At 39.7% G+C, this 14,777-nt stretch overlaps 1 protein-coding gene across 1 annotated transcript; it reads right to left on the reverse strand.

Annotated features, from left to right (window-relative positions):
* Window positions 1–946: 946 nt before the first annotated feature.
* pks1 (polyketide synthase 1) lies at window positions 947–14,246 on the reverse strand. Its single transcript, XM_087845653.1, has 7 exons — window positions 14,189–14,246; window positions 13,918–14,071; window positions 12,632–12,792; window positions 12,331–12,534; window positions 12,062–12,243; window positions 8,687–11,971; window positions 947–973 (listed from the first exon to the last, which is right to left on the reverse strand). The coding sequence occupies exons 1-7, from the start codon at window positions 14,244–14,246 to the stop codon at window positions 947–949; spliced, it is 4,071 nt and encodes a 1,356-aa protein (XP_087701779.1).
* Window positions 14,247–14,777: the final 531 nt, after the last annotated feature.

Here is a 14,777-nt window from a genome sequence, read left to right on the forward strand (position 1 = left end):
TCAAGGAGGCTTTCAGTATGGAGACATCTTCCAGAATAAGAAGGATGTGCACTATGGAGATGCTCTGAAAGAGGCTTTTGCAAAAGTCTCAGTTCCAGAAGAACTTCAGCCTCATTTGCATGACTACTGCATTCATCCTGTCATGCTGGATTATCTGATGCAGCTTCTCCCAGTCACAGTAGAGCACATCTTTGCTGACAGGCCAGGATTTCCAGCCAAAATAGGAAGTCTTACAGTCTTTGAACCTTTGCAAAATGAGATGACTATTTATCTGAGAGCAACTGATGTGGGCACTGATCACTTTGGGGTTTGTGGGTGCTTTGCAGACAAGGAAGGCAGAGTGTTGGTTGAGGTCAAAAATGTCATAATCAAGTACCTAGGCAGTCGTTCTCATGTGGTAGATGAGTACTTCTACCACAATGCCTTCAATGTTGTCCCAAATGATCACATTCCTACTCCTCCTCCAAAGGCGTTGGTGTTCTGTGATACTTTAGGGATTGCTGATGGTCTAAAGAAATATTTGGACTCAGCATCTACTTACATTCCCATCACATATGCAAAGGACATCTTAGGCAATGGTTTCCCTTCTCTTCTGGCAAATCCTAAAATCAGAGATATTAGAGAAAACTTTGATGAGGTCTTATTTTTGTGGGGCAATGAAGACTTCACATCACGGCCAGCTGAAATCATCCTGCAGAGTATAGCTGACTGCTGTGAGATTTTCCGCCAAATAGTTGTTGAGCTAAAGCGAATTCACTTCCCAAAATCAATTAGAGCCATAACCTACCGTTCATCTGACATCACAGTAGATCATGTAAGTCCAGGTTTTGCTCTTGTTGGTATGACACGATCGTTCGCTGCTGAGATAACAGATCTTTCTTTTCAGCTGATTGATGTGAGCAGGATCTCTCCTGAGGACATTGCAGCTCTGTCTGATGTCCTAAGGTCATACCCATGCAGCAAGCACCCAGAACTGGTGGTAAAAGATGGACAGGTCTTGAAACCTTCCATTGTGCGCACCCCACTAGAAATCACTGACAATGATGTTGGCACTTATACATCTACAGTGTCTGAACCTTGTATTTTTCTGACAGCTGATTCTCATGAAATTACGAAACTGAGTGCCATTCGCTCTGACGAGGAGGCTGAGCCGATCAGTGATACATTCATTGAAATCCAGCCCAGTAAGATATGTGTTCACTCATCCGACTATTTCCCAGTCAGCTCTTCAAATCTAAAATTCGGCAAAACACTGTATTGGAACAAGCACTCATCTCAGAAACACAAGCTGCTCGCTCTTGACTTCAGCGGTACTGTCATTGCAGTTGGAAAAGATGTAAGGAAATTCAAAGTGGGAGAACATGTTGCTTCCTGTTATCCTGTGGTGGCAGCAAGTAAGATCAGAGTACCACAGGAAGTGTGCTACAGCACCAAAAGGTTCCCCGTCCTCAGAAAAACACCTTGTGTTTCCTACTTTGTGCTAGCATGGGAAATCCTTCATCGAGCCTTGCTCGGAGCCAAGCGTAATATAACAATCATATGCTCTGTGCCTGATTCTGCACTATTGAAAGTCTTGGCATTTAGCGCTTGCAAATCAGGCTGGAATGTGAATGTTGAAACGCAGTGCAATGGAACCTTTGTAGGTGCCAGTCAGTTGGGTGCAATTGTCATTCTGCCTCCATTTGATGAATCCCTAACTGCTCAAATTTGCAACTTTCCAGGGTTGCAACATGTTGTAATCGTATGTGAATCTCCGAAGCAGGATCTAGTCGTTGAGGAAGTGTTCCAAAGTGCAAAGGAAGGTGTTCATGTACAGATAACTCAGATGCCAGTCATTTTCCAAAAGGGATTCCTGAGAACACACAGGCCATACCTTTATCACTGGCTTAAGTCCTTAAACTTTAATGGGAAATTGGCTCTTGAAAGCTTTACCTTTCAGAGTGCAAAATGTGAACGAAAACGCATTGATTCAGCAAAACCAGACTCATATTTCAGCTCCAAGAAATTGGCTGTTGTAGCTCTAGAAAATGATGTTGGCAGCACACTGTCTGAGATTCCACTTTTCCGAACAAAAAAACGGCTTTTTCGAAAGAGGTCTGTGTATGTAGTGGCAGGTGGTCTTTCTGGTCTGGGCTTTGAGACTGTTAAGTTCATCTCACAAAGAGGTGGTGAGTACATTGTCATTCTCTCCAGAAGCAAGCCCACACCAGAAGTACAGCAGGAAATCAACAATGTGGAGAAACAGTGTGGAAACAGCATCACCAGCATGGAGTGTGACATATCTGTTTATGAGAATATCCACAAAGTCATCAATGTCATTGGCAAGAAGTTCCCTGGTTTTCCGATCAGAGGTGTGTTTCACAGTGCAGTAGTCTTGCATGATGGACTGATTGAGACCCTTAACAGATCTCTGTACGAGAAGGTTTTCAGGCCAAAAATAAACGGTGTCCTGAATTTGCACTATGCAACAAAGCACTGTCCGTTGGATTACTTTGTATGTTACTCCTCCATCTCCGCTTTCCTGGGAAACGCATCGCAAACAAACTACGCAGCAGCCAATACATTTCTCGATCTGTTCTGTCAATACAGGCGCAAACTCAGCTTGCCTGCACAGTCTATCAACTGGGGAGCTCTGAACCTTGGTCTGCTCTTGAACAAAGAACATTTCCAGCGTTTTCTGGAGGCAAAGGGAATAATGATTTTAGATGTGGCTGAGATTTATCAAAGCTTGGAGCAATGCCTTGTGCTCAACCGACCCCAGCAAGCTGTTTGCAGGTTTCACTTCAGAAACATCAGATACAATATCCTCTCCCAAAATAACGCCTTGACTATGCGCCTTTCTGCATTAGTTGAGGCAGCCTTCCAAAATTCTAGAGAGACTTACTCTGAAACTAAACAAGATGTCTCCGTCTCTCCAAAGGACTATGTTGTTTCTCTACTTAGTGAGACTATTGGCATGGAGCAGAGTGAGCTAAAAGATGATTTACCACTTTCATCCTTAGGCATTGACTCTATGCAGGCTATGACTCTGCAGAATTTGATCTTTCAGGGGAGAGGTGTGAATGTACCTTTGGTGAAACTGTTGGATCCCAGTGCAACTATTGCAACAGTGGCAGCTCTACTGAGTGAAGGAGCTGAAGGTGAAAGTGTCAGTGAGAACCCAGAGTCTCTACCAGATGAAGCTGAAGTTTCTACCAGATTGTGAAAAACTCAAATGGAGATATTTACTTTATGAATACAATCAGCCATCAACCGTCAGAACACTACAATAATGGATTCAATCTTTTTTTTCCACTGAGATTCAGTTAAAAAAAATAGATAAATAAAACGGCCATTGCAATAAAAGAAAGTTCTGATATTAATGCTACTTGTTTACAGAACTTTGCATCCTTTTTGGAACTCATTTTTAGATTTTGGTCGATTTCTTTTTTTGTAATGCGGTTTTTTAAACAAATGGCATGTATTGTACTAACTGGAAGTTTTCAAAGGATATTTATGTCACTGTTTTACTCACCAATATGGTACAGAAAAAAAGCGGATTGCAACTAAACATGTAAGTCTGTATAAATGCATTTACTGCTAAATTATGTAAAGTAAGTGCCTTATCTTGTATTGTTTTTAAAAATTGAAATAAATGTTTTATCTTTATAATTGGTCTTGCTGCATCTGTAGAAAGACCAATTATTGCTACTGGGTTCTCTCCTTCTACTATCTACTATCAGTGCTTATCACTGTTAACTGATTAATTCTGAGTGTTTATCAACTTTATGACACTAATGGAAAAAAGCTGGCATGTCCAATGAATGATCATTTGGCGGCACACATGATTTCTGAACCTTCCGCTGAGCACAAAATTATCATATCGTATGGGAAGGTCAATTTGGTCCCAGAGAGATGAATATGTGATAAAATAAAATAAAAAATATCATAGAGCAATTTAATATCCACTGCACTTTAGTTTTAACATTTGAAAAGGCTTCACCTAAGCTATCATGATGTATCATGTCTTTATTATAATTCTTTCTTTTTTGACACAGAAAAATCAAACTTGAAAACATTGTTTTTTTCTTCTTTTTTTATTTTATTTTTTTAAAGAGGTAAATTAAATTAAATTAGAGGTAAATATTTCTGTAAAAATGTACATAATACATGAACCATTTCCATAGTCATTTCAATATGCAAAGCTTTCAATGGCAAAAGTCATCTATTTTGTACACTTAGACACAAATACCCTACGTTTCAAAGCTGAATTAAGAGATTTAAGCTCATTTTGTTTTTTAATTAATTTATACATCATAGATCATAGGCATGACTTGTGTAACTCACTGCTTCATAATCAATGCTATGCAGACTTAAAATATTATTACAATGGAGCTATGACAAAGGGCATAACAGTTTTAGAGTACTAGACACAAACTTCGTCAAGCTTTTATTACACAACACCAAATAATGAGGCAATGTTTTCAAAGGAGGATTATTAATTTCTTGAAAATACAAATTAAAAAAGTAAAATAAAATAAGTAATTAAAAAGTAATTAAATTATGATCTGAAACAAATTAAAGAAATTTGTAATCACAACAAATAGTCGAGGTTCTCATAGCAAGTCTTGTACAGAGCGCTTATAAGGTGACTGTGATACTCATGGGATAAAGAATTATTATGTTTTGTTTTGTCATTATTTTTATTATATTTTGGTTTCAAGCAAACAAGCAGCAGAAGAGTTTTTAGCAGAAGCTATCTAAGAGTGCTCACTTATGATAAACACAACTAGCTGCTTCTTAACTACGTCTACATGTTCAAAAGTATTTTTAAAATGGGGATTTTTCCACTTTTATGTTTAAACATGTCCGTCCACATAAAACAAAAAAACGTGTCATATACTGCCAGTACTATGCCAAAGTTAATCAGCAAACCCGAAGCTTGCAAAGAATAACACAGCACAAAGTGTGACGTCCAAAAATGGGGCATAAAAACGCAAGAAGACAAAATCTTAATTTTCCTTGTCCACACTTAAGCAGAGTTTCTGAAAGGAGGGTTTTGAAAGCTCAGTTTTCAGTGACCTAAAATGCCATTTACATGTGGACAAAAGGCCAAAACATAAAGAAAAGCCTATATTTACCAAAATATATGTGAGCAAGGCTTTATACACAAATGTACTGTAAGATGTGTTGTAAAGTCTGTTGCAGCATTTATTCAGACACATGTGCCATGGAGACAGGATGTACTGTACTCAGTGTTGGGAAGGTTACTTTTAAAATGTATTCCATTACAGAATACAGAATACATGCCCCAAAATGTATTCTGTAACGTATTCCGTTACGTTACTCAATGAGAGTAACGTATTCTGAATACTTTGGGTTACTTAATATATTATCATGCTGTTTACAACTACATGAATCTACTATTGCTGTGATTTATTACTGTTACTGAAGGTTCGCGGCTCCGAACCGTAGTAAAGGGACCTCTGACTAATACGGTGGGTTCTGTGTCGGGCTCGTAGCCGAAAACTAGCTTTACTTTGTTGTCTGGGTCAACTTTGCTAGCGAGAGACAGAGAGAGGCGTTGAAAGGCTGCTCCAACGGAACTTATTGTTTCGGAGGAAAACACGAACACAGCGTACAGTCGAGTCTTAATAGCTTACTTACAACTGGGCTCGTCAGGCACTCTTCTTGGCTGCAGTGGTTATTATTATATTTACATGCTTCCAGCTCCCGTTTTTGCTCGATGACAGCTCGTACTTTTCCTTTTTCTCCCTCCCTCGCTCACAGACACATAACGTGTATGGCAGTCCATTCTCCCTGCAGTACGGACTACACTGCCTATGATGCTACATTCTTTAGCGCTATACCTGTAGCATTCTGCCTATTAGCTTAGCGCAACAACAACAACAGGCGCTCTCTCACCCAGGAAACACGCAGAGACCCTGTAACCATGGCAACCGTAACGCTGCCGCCTGGAACAACAGAACGTAGCTGTCAAACAAAATCCAAACAGGCCTGACCCGCCACAATATGAAACAGGGAAGTACCGCCGTGTAATCCATTTATTTCAACAAAGTGACTGTATTCTAAATACCACCTTTTTAAACGGTAACTGTAACGGAATACAGTTACTCATATTTTGTATTTTAAATACGTAACGGCGGTACATGTATTCCGTTACTCCCCAACACTGACTGTACTAAACCATTAGATAACAAAATAGCGTGCATTAGCAGGATGTTAGCAATGTATGCACGACATTTACTCCCCTGGAACCCAAATTGAGGGACTTTAGCATCATTTAAAATCTATACATACAATCAATACAATAAATGTAGAAAAGTAAAATGAAATGGAATTTAGGGTTTGTTTGGAAGCTGGGTAAATATTTATTTTAGCTGATTAGCTCCAATTATCTTTGAAAACACTGCCTGGGGTTTATTTAACAAGTTAGACAAATGTAACTGTTTAGTTAAAATGGCATCAGTAGTAATAGAATAGCAATTAATTATTCACTCTTTAACACATTAGTTACCAAACTGGTAAGTGTACTGTTTGGGTCCAGTATTACAACCAAAGGTATATTTACGCCTGTCTCCTGGAAAATCTTGTTCTGCAGAGTCATTGCTAACATCGAGTCAATCCCCAAAGCACACAGATTGGAGTCATGATCTAGTTCCTCTGCACTTACATTGATTATTTCACTCACAATATTCCTCACATGTTCATATGTGGAAGAACTTTGGGTTTTGGGTTTGTTATGTACTTCATCTTTGAGCTCCATTTCTACCAAAGGTAACAATCGCTTTCTGAGAGACTCGTTTTGCGAAAGGACATGGATACTGAGATTTTTAAAGCTGAATTTGCATATTACCTGTTGGGGTCTGTTCATCAAAAGACTCTTTTTAAGTGTCTCGTGAACCTCACAAACATCCATTATCATCATCCCCTTTGCCTCTAGAAACTTTTGTAAATGATCTTTGTTCAGCAGGAGACCAAGGTTCAAAGGACCCCAGTTGATGGACTGTGCAGATAGGCCGAGATTTCGTCGATAATGGCAGAACAGGTCGAGAAAAGAATTGGCTGCGCCATAGTTACATTGTGAGGCATTGCCAATGACTGATGAGATGGAAGAATAGCACACAAAGAAGTCCAGTTTGTTGTGCAGTGTTGCATAATGAAGATTTAGAGCACCACAGACTTTGGGCTGCAGCACCTTTCTGAAGAGAGACTCATCAAGAGATTCAATCAATGCATCGTGCAACACTGCAGCACTGTGAAACACTCCTTTGATAGGGCAACAAGGGAATGTTTCACCAATTTTTGAAATTGCATCGACTACCTGCATCATCACAGAAACATCACACTGGATGTTTATGATAGCAACCCTGTATCTTTTCTGGAGGAGATCCATTTCAAACTGTGTTTTATCAGAAGGTCTTCTTCTTGACAGAGTTGCAATACAAGCTCCACCATTGTGGGCCAAAAACTTAACTGTCTCAAGACCCAAACCAGACAGCCCACCGGTTACGATATAAGTACAACTTTGTTTAAAGAGTTGTCTAGGCATTGCAAACAAAGGGATTTCAGATGCCAGGCTACACGATTCTTCATGGCCTAAAACTATTTGCTGCACTGTCTCTGTTGTGAAATAGGACTCAGGTATTGTACCGGACCAGGACACTTTTGAGTCTGAATACAGATACAACTCCCTTCTTAGAGGTAGAGATCCTGTATCAAAGCCTAATGATTTTAACCAGTTGCAGATATTCCTGCTTCGTGCTTGTAGATAAGCTTTCTGGAGAACATAATCCATATCGAGTTTATGCACATGAATGTGTTCGCTCTTCGGAGTAAACAATTTGTCTGAGACTGAGGGTGGCATATGACTGCTAAACACGAAAATAATGTGTTTTTCAAGACCCCCATTGTCATACATCTCCTGCCAAGCGGCATCAAATGGTGGCAAAAGAACGAATGCGTGACTCTCATCAAAACATGGAGGTTCTCCAGTGAAATGTGACTGAGAGGAAACACTCCAGCCTGACCTGGTTGCTGTGAGAGCCAGAACCTTCGTCAGAGCAGAGCCTGAGTTTGGGGAAACAATAGTCAACTTTCTGTGCTGCTTTTTATCTTCAAACAGTATGCTCTGCAAGATCTCCCATGCCAGTATGAAATAAGACACACATGGAGTCTCTTTTAGAAATGGAAATGTCTTAATGTTGTAGCACACTGCTTCAGGAATTACAATTTTTGAGGTGGCATGAACTGGGTAACATGATGCAATATGGTCTCCAACTCTCAGATTATTGACATTTTTCCCCACAGCTGTAACAATGCCACTGAAATCTAGAGCCAGAAGTCTGTGATTCAGTGATGTATGCTTGTTCCAGTACATTGCCTTACCAAAGATCAATTGAGAAGTGGTCACAGGGAAGTAATCTGATGAATGCAGGCAAACACTGATTAGCTGAATTTCAGCTGTCTTCTCTTGGAGAGCTTTTCCATTAGTGTCACAGTGGGTGGCAGACAAATGGGTTATACTGTATGGATCAGTACTGTGTAGGACAAAGTCTCTTGGATTCACTGAATGTGTTTCACCATCAAACAAAGCTTTTTCTGTCAATCTGGTCCGTGCCATTTTTGTTACTGCTGCCTTCCCTTTACTGATCCAAACCTCTTGGTGTCTGCAGGTGTTTATTACCTGAGCAAGTGTTTGTATGTTTTCACTGGTCACAGAAGCAAGGTCAATCAGCTGAAAAGAAAGATCTGCCAACTCTGCTGCACAAGCCCTTATCATACCAGAAAGTGCAAAACCAGGGCTGACATGGTCCACACACATTTCTGATGATCTGTAAGTAATGACATGGACAGAGCATGAGCGTTTGCTCTCTTTCACAGCCAGAACAATCTGGCGAAAAATCTCACAGCAAGTCATCAAGCAGTCCAGCATCTTTTTAGATGAAAGATGAGTGAGGTTATCAACACCCCAAAGGAAGAGAATATTTTCCACATCCACTCTGCTGGTGAGACACTGGAGCACTAAATTTCGAACTTGGTATGCCTTCAAGTGCTCTTTGCTCTCCACAGTGATGGATTCTGGGTGCAAATATGGCCCGAGTCCTTTAGCAATACAGAGGTTATCTTCAAAAACAATTGCTCTTATTTTGCCATTTTGCAATTCTTCTTCAACAGCAACTGCTTCATTTTGGAAGAACAGTGACTGGGAAACATTTGAGCTGCAGCCCAAGAATGAAATCCTGACCCCCTTAAGTTCCACTAATACGTTGCCCTCTCTTGTGGAAAAGCAACCACACACATCAGTAAAGTCTGGAGTTTCTTGAGTTGCTCGCAAGTACATAATCATTTCTTCCTGCAGTGGTGCTGATATGACTATATCTGTAATACCTGAAGGGAATCCCTGCTTGACTGTTAGCTGTCCCATTGCTACCATAGCAGTCATTTGCAGAAAATAGTCAAGCAGCACAGGATGAATAAAATAGTCATGAAGATGTTTCAGAAGATCACCAGGGACTTGAATTTCCATCACAGCTTCCTTGAATTCATCCCCAAAATGCACATTATCAAGCTGTTTGAAAAGAGGGCCATACTCAAATCCTGCTTGAGAAAGAATTGAATAGATCTCATTTCTCGTCCAAACCAACTTGCACCGTTGGAAGATCATTCGAGGACAAATGTTTGATTCCTCTAACAATGGCTTGATATCTTGATATGTGTATCTTCCAGAGGCATGCGTTACATTAGAGGACTGTATTGCAAATGAGCCCTCCTTCTCTCCATGTTCTACTCTCACTTTCAGTTGTTGAGAGTGTGAGTTGAGTGTTAACACACTTTCAAATCTAACACTGAGATGGAGCTGGGTAATAGTTTTTCGTGGCTTAAAACTTGCCATCACAGAGGCAAAAGCTAGTTCGACATAAAATGAACCCGGCACAATGGAAATGCTGTTGTTTTTATGCTCCCAAAGATATGGCACGGTCTCTGAAGAGAGGTTGCTCATGAACTCTTTGGTATCCCTCTTTATCTGGGATATGAGTGTATGGGGAGTAAAGGAAGATGGCTCATCACCTTTCCGCAGTGATTCAAAATTCAGGTCTTTCTTTGTGTTGTCAAACTGATAGACTGGAAGAGCTGTGGACAATGTCTCCAAACCCCTGTAGAGCTTATGCCAGTCCACGTTCATGCCAAGTTCAAATAGCTTTGCCACTGTTGAGAGGACTGTGCCATAATCCTTATCAGGATTTGCGGTGGAAAGAACTACGGTATCATTGCCCAGGGTCTCACATATGTTCCTGTGGAGAGCCCTACGAGGTCCAATCTCCACAAAGACCACATTTCCCCTCGTCGACTTGTCTTTGATGGCTGCACGGAGCGTTTGTTCAAATAAAACAGGCTCTCGGATGTTCTTGGCCCAGTATGTGCCTGAGCTAAAATCACCATCTGAACATTTGTCTCCAGTCACTGTTGAAAACAGTTTGCACTCCATGTTGTTTGTATCTAAAACATCTATTCTTCTCTTAATGTCCTCTAATACTGGATCCATCATATGGCTATGGTAGGCTGCTGGAACATCTAAGACATGAAGGAAGAGAGTTTCATCTTTAAAGATGCTCTTCAGCCTCTCATGGAGGGTGTCTATGGCATCAGCATCTCCTGACAGAGTGCAGGACTGAGGGCTGTTAAAAGCAGCTACACTAATTTTCCCAGTAAAGTTCGGAAGAATTTTTAATACCTTATCTACAGCCACATTGCCAACCACGAGCATTTTCCCTCCTTTGACTTTGCCCTGGAGAGTACTACGGTGGTACAACACCTTGACAGCATTGTCCAGAGACAAGAGACCTGAGCAGTGAGCAGCAGCAACCTCTCCAACTGAGTGGCCAAGCACGGCATCAGGTTTCATACCCCAGTGTTTCAGAAGAGTAGCAATGCTGACCTGAATCGCAAATAGAAGAGGTTGCACAACATTTGGCTCATTGAAATCATTGTTATCATGCTCACTAGAAAGCCATCTACTCATGCTGAAAGATCCATAACTCTGGAAGAGAGTCTCAATTTCTCTCACCTTATCACTGAAAACAGGAAGCTTACTCATTAGCTGCCTGCACATTCCCTTGTAGGCAATCCCATTTCCACAGAACACAAAGACTACCTGGATGTTAGACCTTACTGCCTGAACCTTATCCTTCAGTGCAGACATTAACTGGTGTTCTAAATCTGAGAGAGAAGATATTAGGAAGGCCTTCCTATATTTGTGTTTGTAATGACTTCTTCTGCACGCTGAGGTGTATGAGAGTGCCTGCAAATCAACTGACTGGTTCCTGCGAAGTCTTTCATGGGTGTCAGTGATGGACAGGCTTAATGATTTCTCAGACGCTGCAGATATGACAAAGACTTTTGTACAGTCTTTTGGTGTTGCAGTGGGAAATGTAGCATTTGTATACTGTCTTACAATTACATGTGCATTTGTACCTCCAAACCCAAAGCTGTTGATCCCAGCCACCCTTCCCATTGGCCCGTTTGTCTCCCACCTAACAGATTTAGTTGGAATACTCAGATTCATGGCTTTTACATCTACACTTGCACTATCTTCAGAGTAGAAAACTGAGGGAACAATAGTGCTGTGCTTCATCATTAGCAGTACCTTAATGAGTCCAGCAACTCCAGCTGCAGATTCTGTGTGTCCAATGTTGCCCTTTAGAGACCCAATCAGAAGTGTCTCAGAACGAGTGGGTTTAGCAATGACATTCGAGATGCTTCCCGCTTCTATTGGGTCTCCAACAAGGGTTCCTGTCCCATGTGCCTCTATATATTGAACGTTCATGATGTCGGAGTTAGAGTAGATTCTTCTCAGCAGCTCCTCTTGCTGAACCATGGAGGGTTTGGTGATTGGAGTGACGGAGTGCCCATCTTGATTGACTGCTGTCTTGCTGATAACACCCCATATTTTGTTGCAGTCTCTTAAAGCCTTGACAAAGAAAGTCACATCATTAGAAGACTGGATAGTATCTCAATTATATAAAACTACTTGACACTAAAGATCAAATCATCAACCTACATGTTTCAAAGGCTTGAGAAGTACTACACCACAGCCCTCTCCCCTGCCATAGCCATCTGCATGGGCGGAAAAAGGTTTGCTTGTTCCTTCAGGTGAGATCATGCTTGCCTGTTTGAGGGCAACAAATACCTTCGGCTCAATTATACAGCTAACTCCTCCACATAGTGCCATTTCACAGTCTCCTGGTTGAAAGAAAGATCATTAAATAATTAATTTTTATACATCATCCAATAGTTGATTTTTTTGGCAGCCAAGCATAAGTATATTACCATGCTTTATAGCCTGGCTGGCTACATGAAGAGCCACCAAAGATGATGAGCAGGCGCTGTCGATGGCAAAAGAAGGGCCAGTCAGATTGAAGGTGAAGGAAATCCTGTTTGCTGCAAGACTCATGGCCGTCCCAGTGCCATTGTAGTGGGTTATTGTGCCAGGGCTATTATTTCTGAGCATCTCATAATCCCTGTTCATAAGACCTGCAGCAGCACAGTCACAATCAAAACAGACTTAAAATTGCTGGATTTTAAAAATTGCTTAGGATTTTTAATGTATCATAGATGGTAGCAAGAGTACCTATGTAGACACCAGTTCTGGTTCCACTGATGCTTTCCATAGCTATTCCTGCATCTTCTAATGCCCTGTAGGTACACTGCAGCAGAAGTTTCTGCTGAGGGTCCATGAAGTCAGCCTCCGATTCAGTAATACCAAAAAACTTGTAATCAAACTCATTAAACCTAGAATATAAAATAAGTAGATCCATCATAATTCAAAAATCTCAAAGAGAAAAATAACTTAATTAAACTTTTATATATTGTAGGTAACAAAGAAATAATGCAGTGTACTAATCACTGGTCATTTGTAATTTATGTCACTTTGTTAGTAGTTTGTGTTATACACAATACTTTACAAATCCTGTATTGTGTCATAGCTAACAACAGACACTTCCATTCACATTCTGATGCAAAGCTGTTGTTGCATACACATTTTATTAATGTTACTATATTGTGTTTTTGTTGACCTTTACCAAACATTTTTGTCATTGTGTTGAACCAAAAACAAAACAAGTCAAAAAACATGCTATTACTAACTTCAACTGTATCCACTTTTTTTTTGTCCTGAAAGGCTTAGATTAAGCCTATTTCTGTCCTTTACTCTGAGGGCTGTGCACCACACAGCAGCTTTTAAGTGTGTGTTAATTGTTAACTAGCAGGCAAGGAGGCACTCAGGTCATACAAACTCAAAGGACAACCATGAGTTGTTTCCCATCCAGAAAATACAAGTTTTACACCCACCAGGTTAAACTTTATAATTGTCCTTTAAGGTTTACAAATTGTAATCAATCAATTTGGTACCTTTAACAATTTAACGATGTATCATAACTATAAGCTGCAGCTTTATAATCTCATCTAAACATAATATAATAATATAAGATAAAAACACAATAAAAATATATAAAATATATGAATAACATAATAGAATATTTATAATGCTTGTTACAAATTATTGTATTATGAACATTGTAAATATGAATATAAACACAACACATAACAACATTTTAAATTACAAGCCAACTAGTATTACTCATAAATGTTACATATGTGATTCAGTATTTATACACAACTTCATCAAAGCTTACAAATGATTAGTAATTAACCAATTAATTGTGAATAAATAGTCTAATAATTTTATTACAATGTAATTACTGACTGCCAACGCACTAAAAGCAACAACATCAATAAGAATACTAATAATTAGTAAACATTTCATTTTCAATTACTTTTTTTTCATTAACAACTTAATAACAAATTAACAATGAGTTTGCCATTTATTAAGAGTGGTTAAAACATTTTTAAACTCACCCTTCTATTAGGGCTGCTTTGGTTGTCTGTATCTTCCCAGGTTTGTTACCTTCTGCATCATACCAAAGAGTGGTGTCAAACCTCTCAGCTGGAATATCCACCACACAGCTCTTTCCCTCCAACAGAACCCTCCAGAAACTGTCCACCCCCTCACCTAAAATATAAAGTATCACAACAACCTGAGTATACATTATCTTAAAATTTTGAGCTTTGGAGAAAAAAAATGCAGATATTCAGTATTGCTTTAAATGGTGTCAAAATGAAGTCGTACCTCCGGGAAAATTGCATCCAATCCCAATAACAGCTATGTCATCATCAGTGTCCTCCATTGTTCCTTTGGGGCAATCATAAGATTGCTCTGAGAGCTTTTTGGAAAACACAAAATGAAATTTCAAGTTTCTTCATAGCAAATGTTTCGCACTGGTTGCTGTTTTTGGTCAGAACTAGTAGTAGTAGTGTTGTACCAGCCTTTTTAAATAGATGAAACAATAGGACAGTGTCTTGGTCTCTTAGCCTCTCCCCCAGAGTCACCTGGAACTTAAGACACTAATAGCAGGTTAAAGTAATTTAACCGCAGCCATAATTAAGCCTTTGCTCCTGTTAACTGCCCAACAGAAGATGCAATGTTAGAAATGTGCCACTCAGTAGATTAGAGAATCTGATTTGTCATTTTGTCTGCATTTCCAAAAGCATGATGTTCTTTGACACTGTGTAACATTAGAAAATACACTTATCAGCCACTTTAGTCTAGATTCAACAAGGTGCTGTAAACATTTGTCAGAGATTTCAATGTGATATCACACATACTTAATGGTTTAAAGCACTATTTAAAATCTATAAACCATCACTAATATTGACCT

Source organism: Neolamprologus brichardi, chromosome 9 (genome assembly GCF_056152115.1).
Source record: "Neolamprologus brichardi isolate AB-2024 chromosome 9, ASM5615211v1, whole genome shotgun sequence".
NCBI classification, from domain to species: domain Eukaryota; kingdom Metazoa; phylum Chordata; class Actinopteri; order Cichliformes; family Cichlidae; genus Neolamprologus; species Neolamprologus brichardi.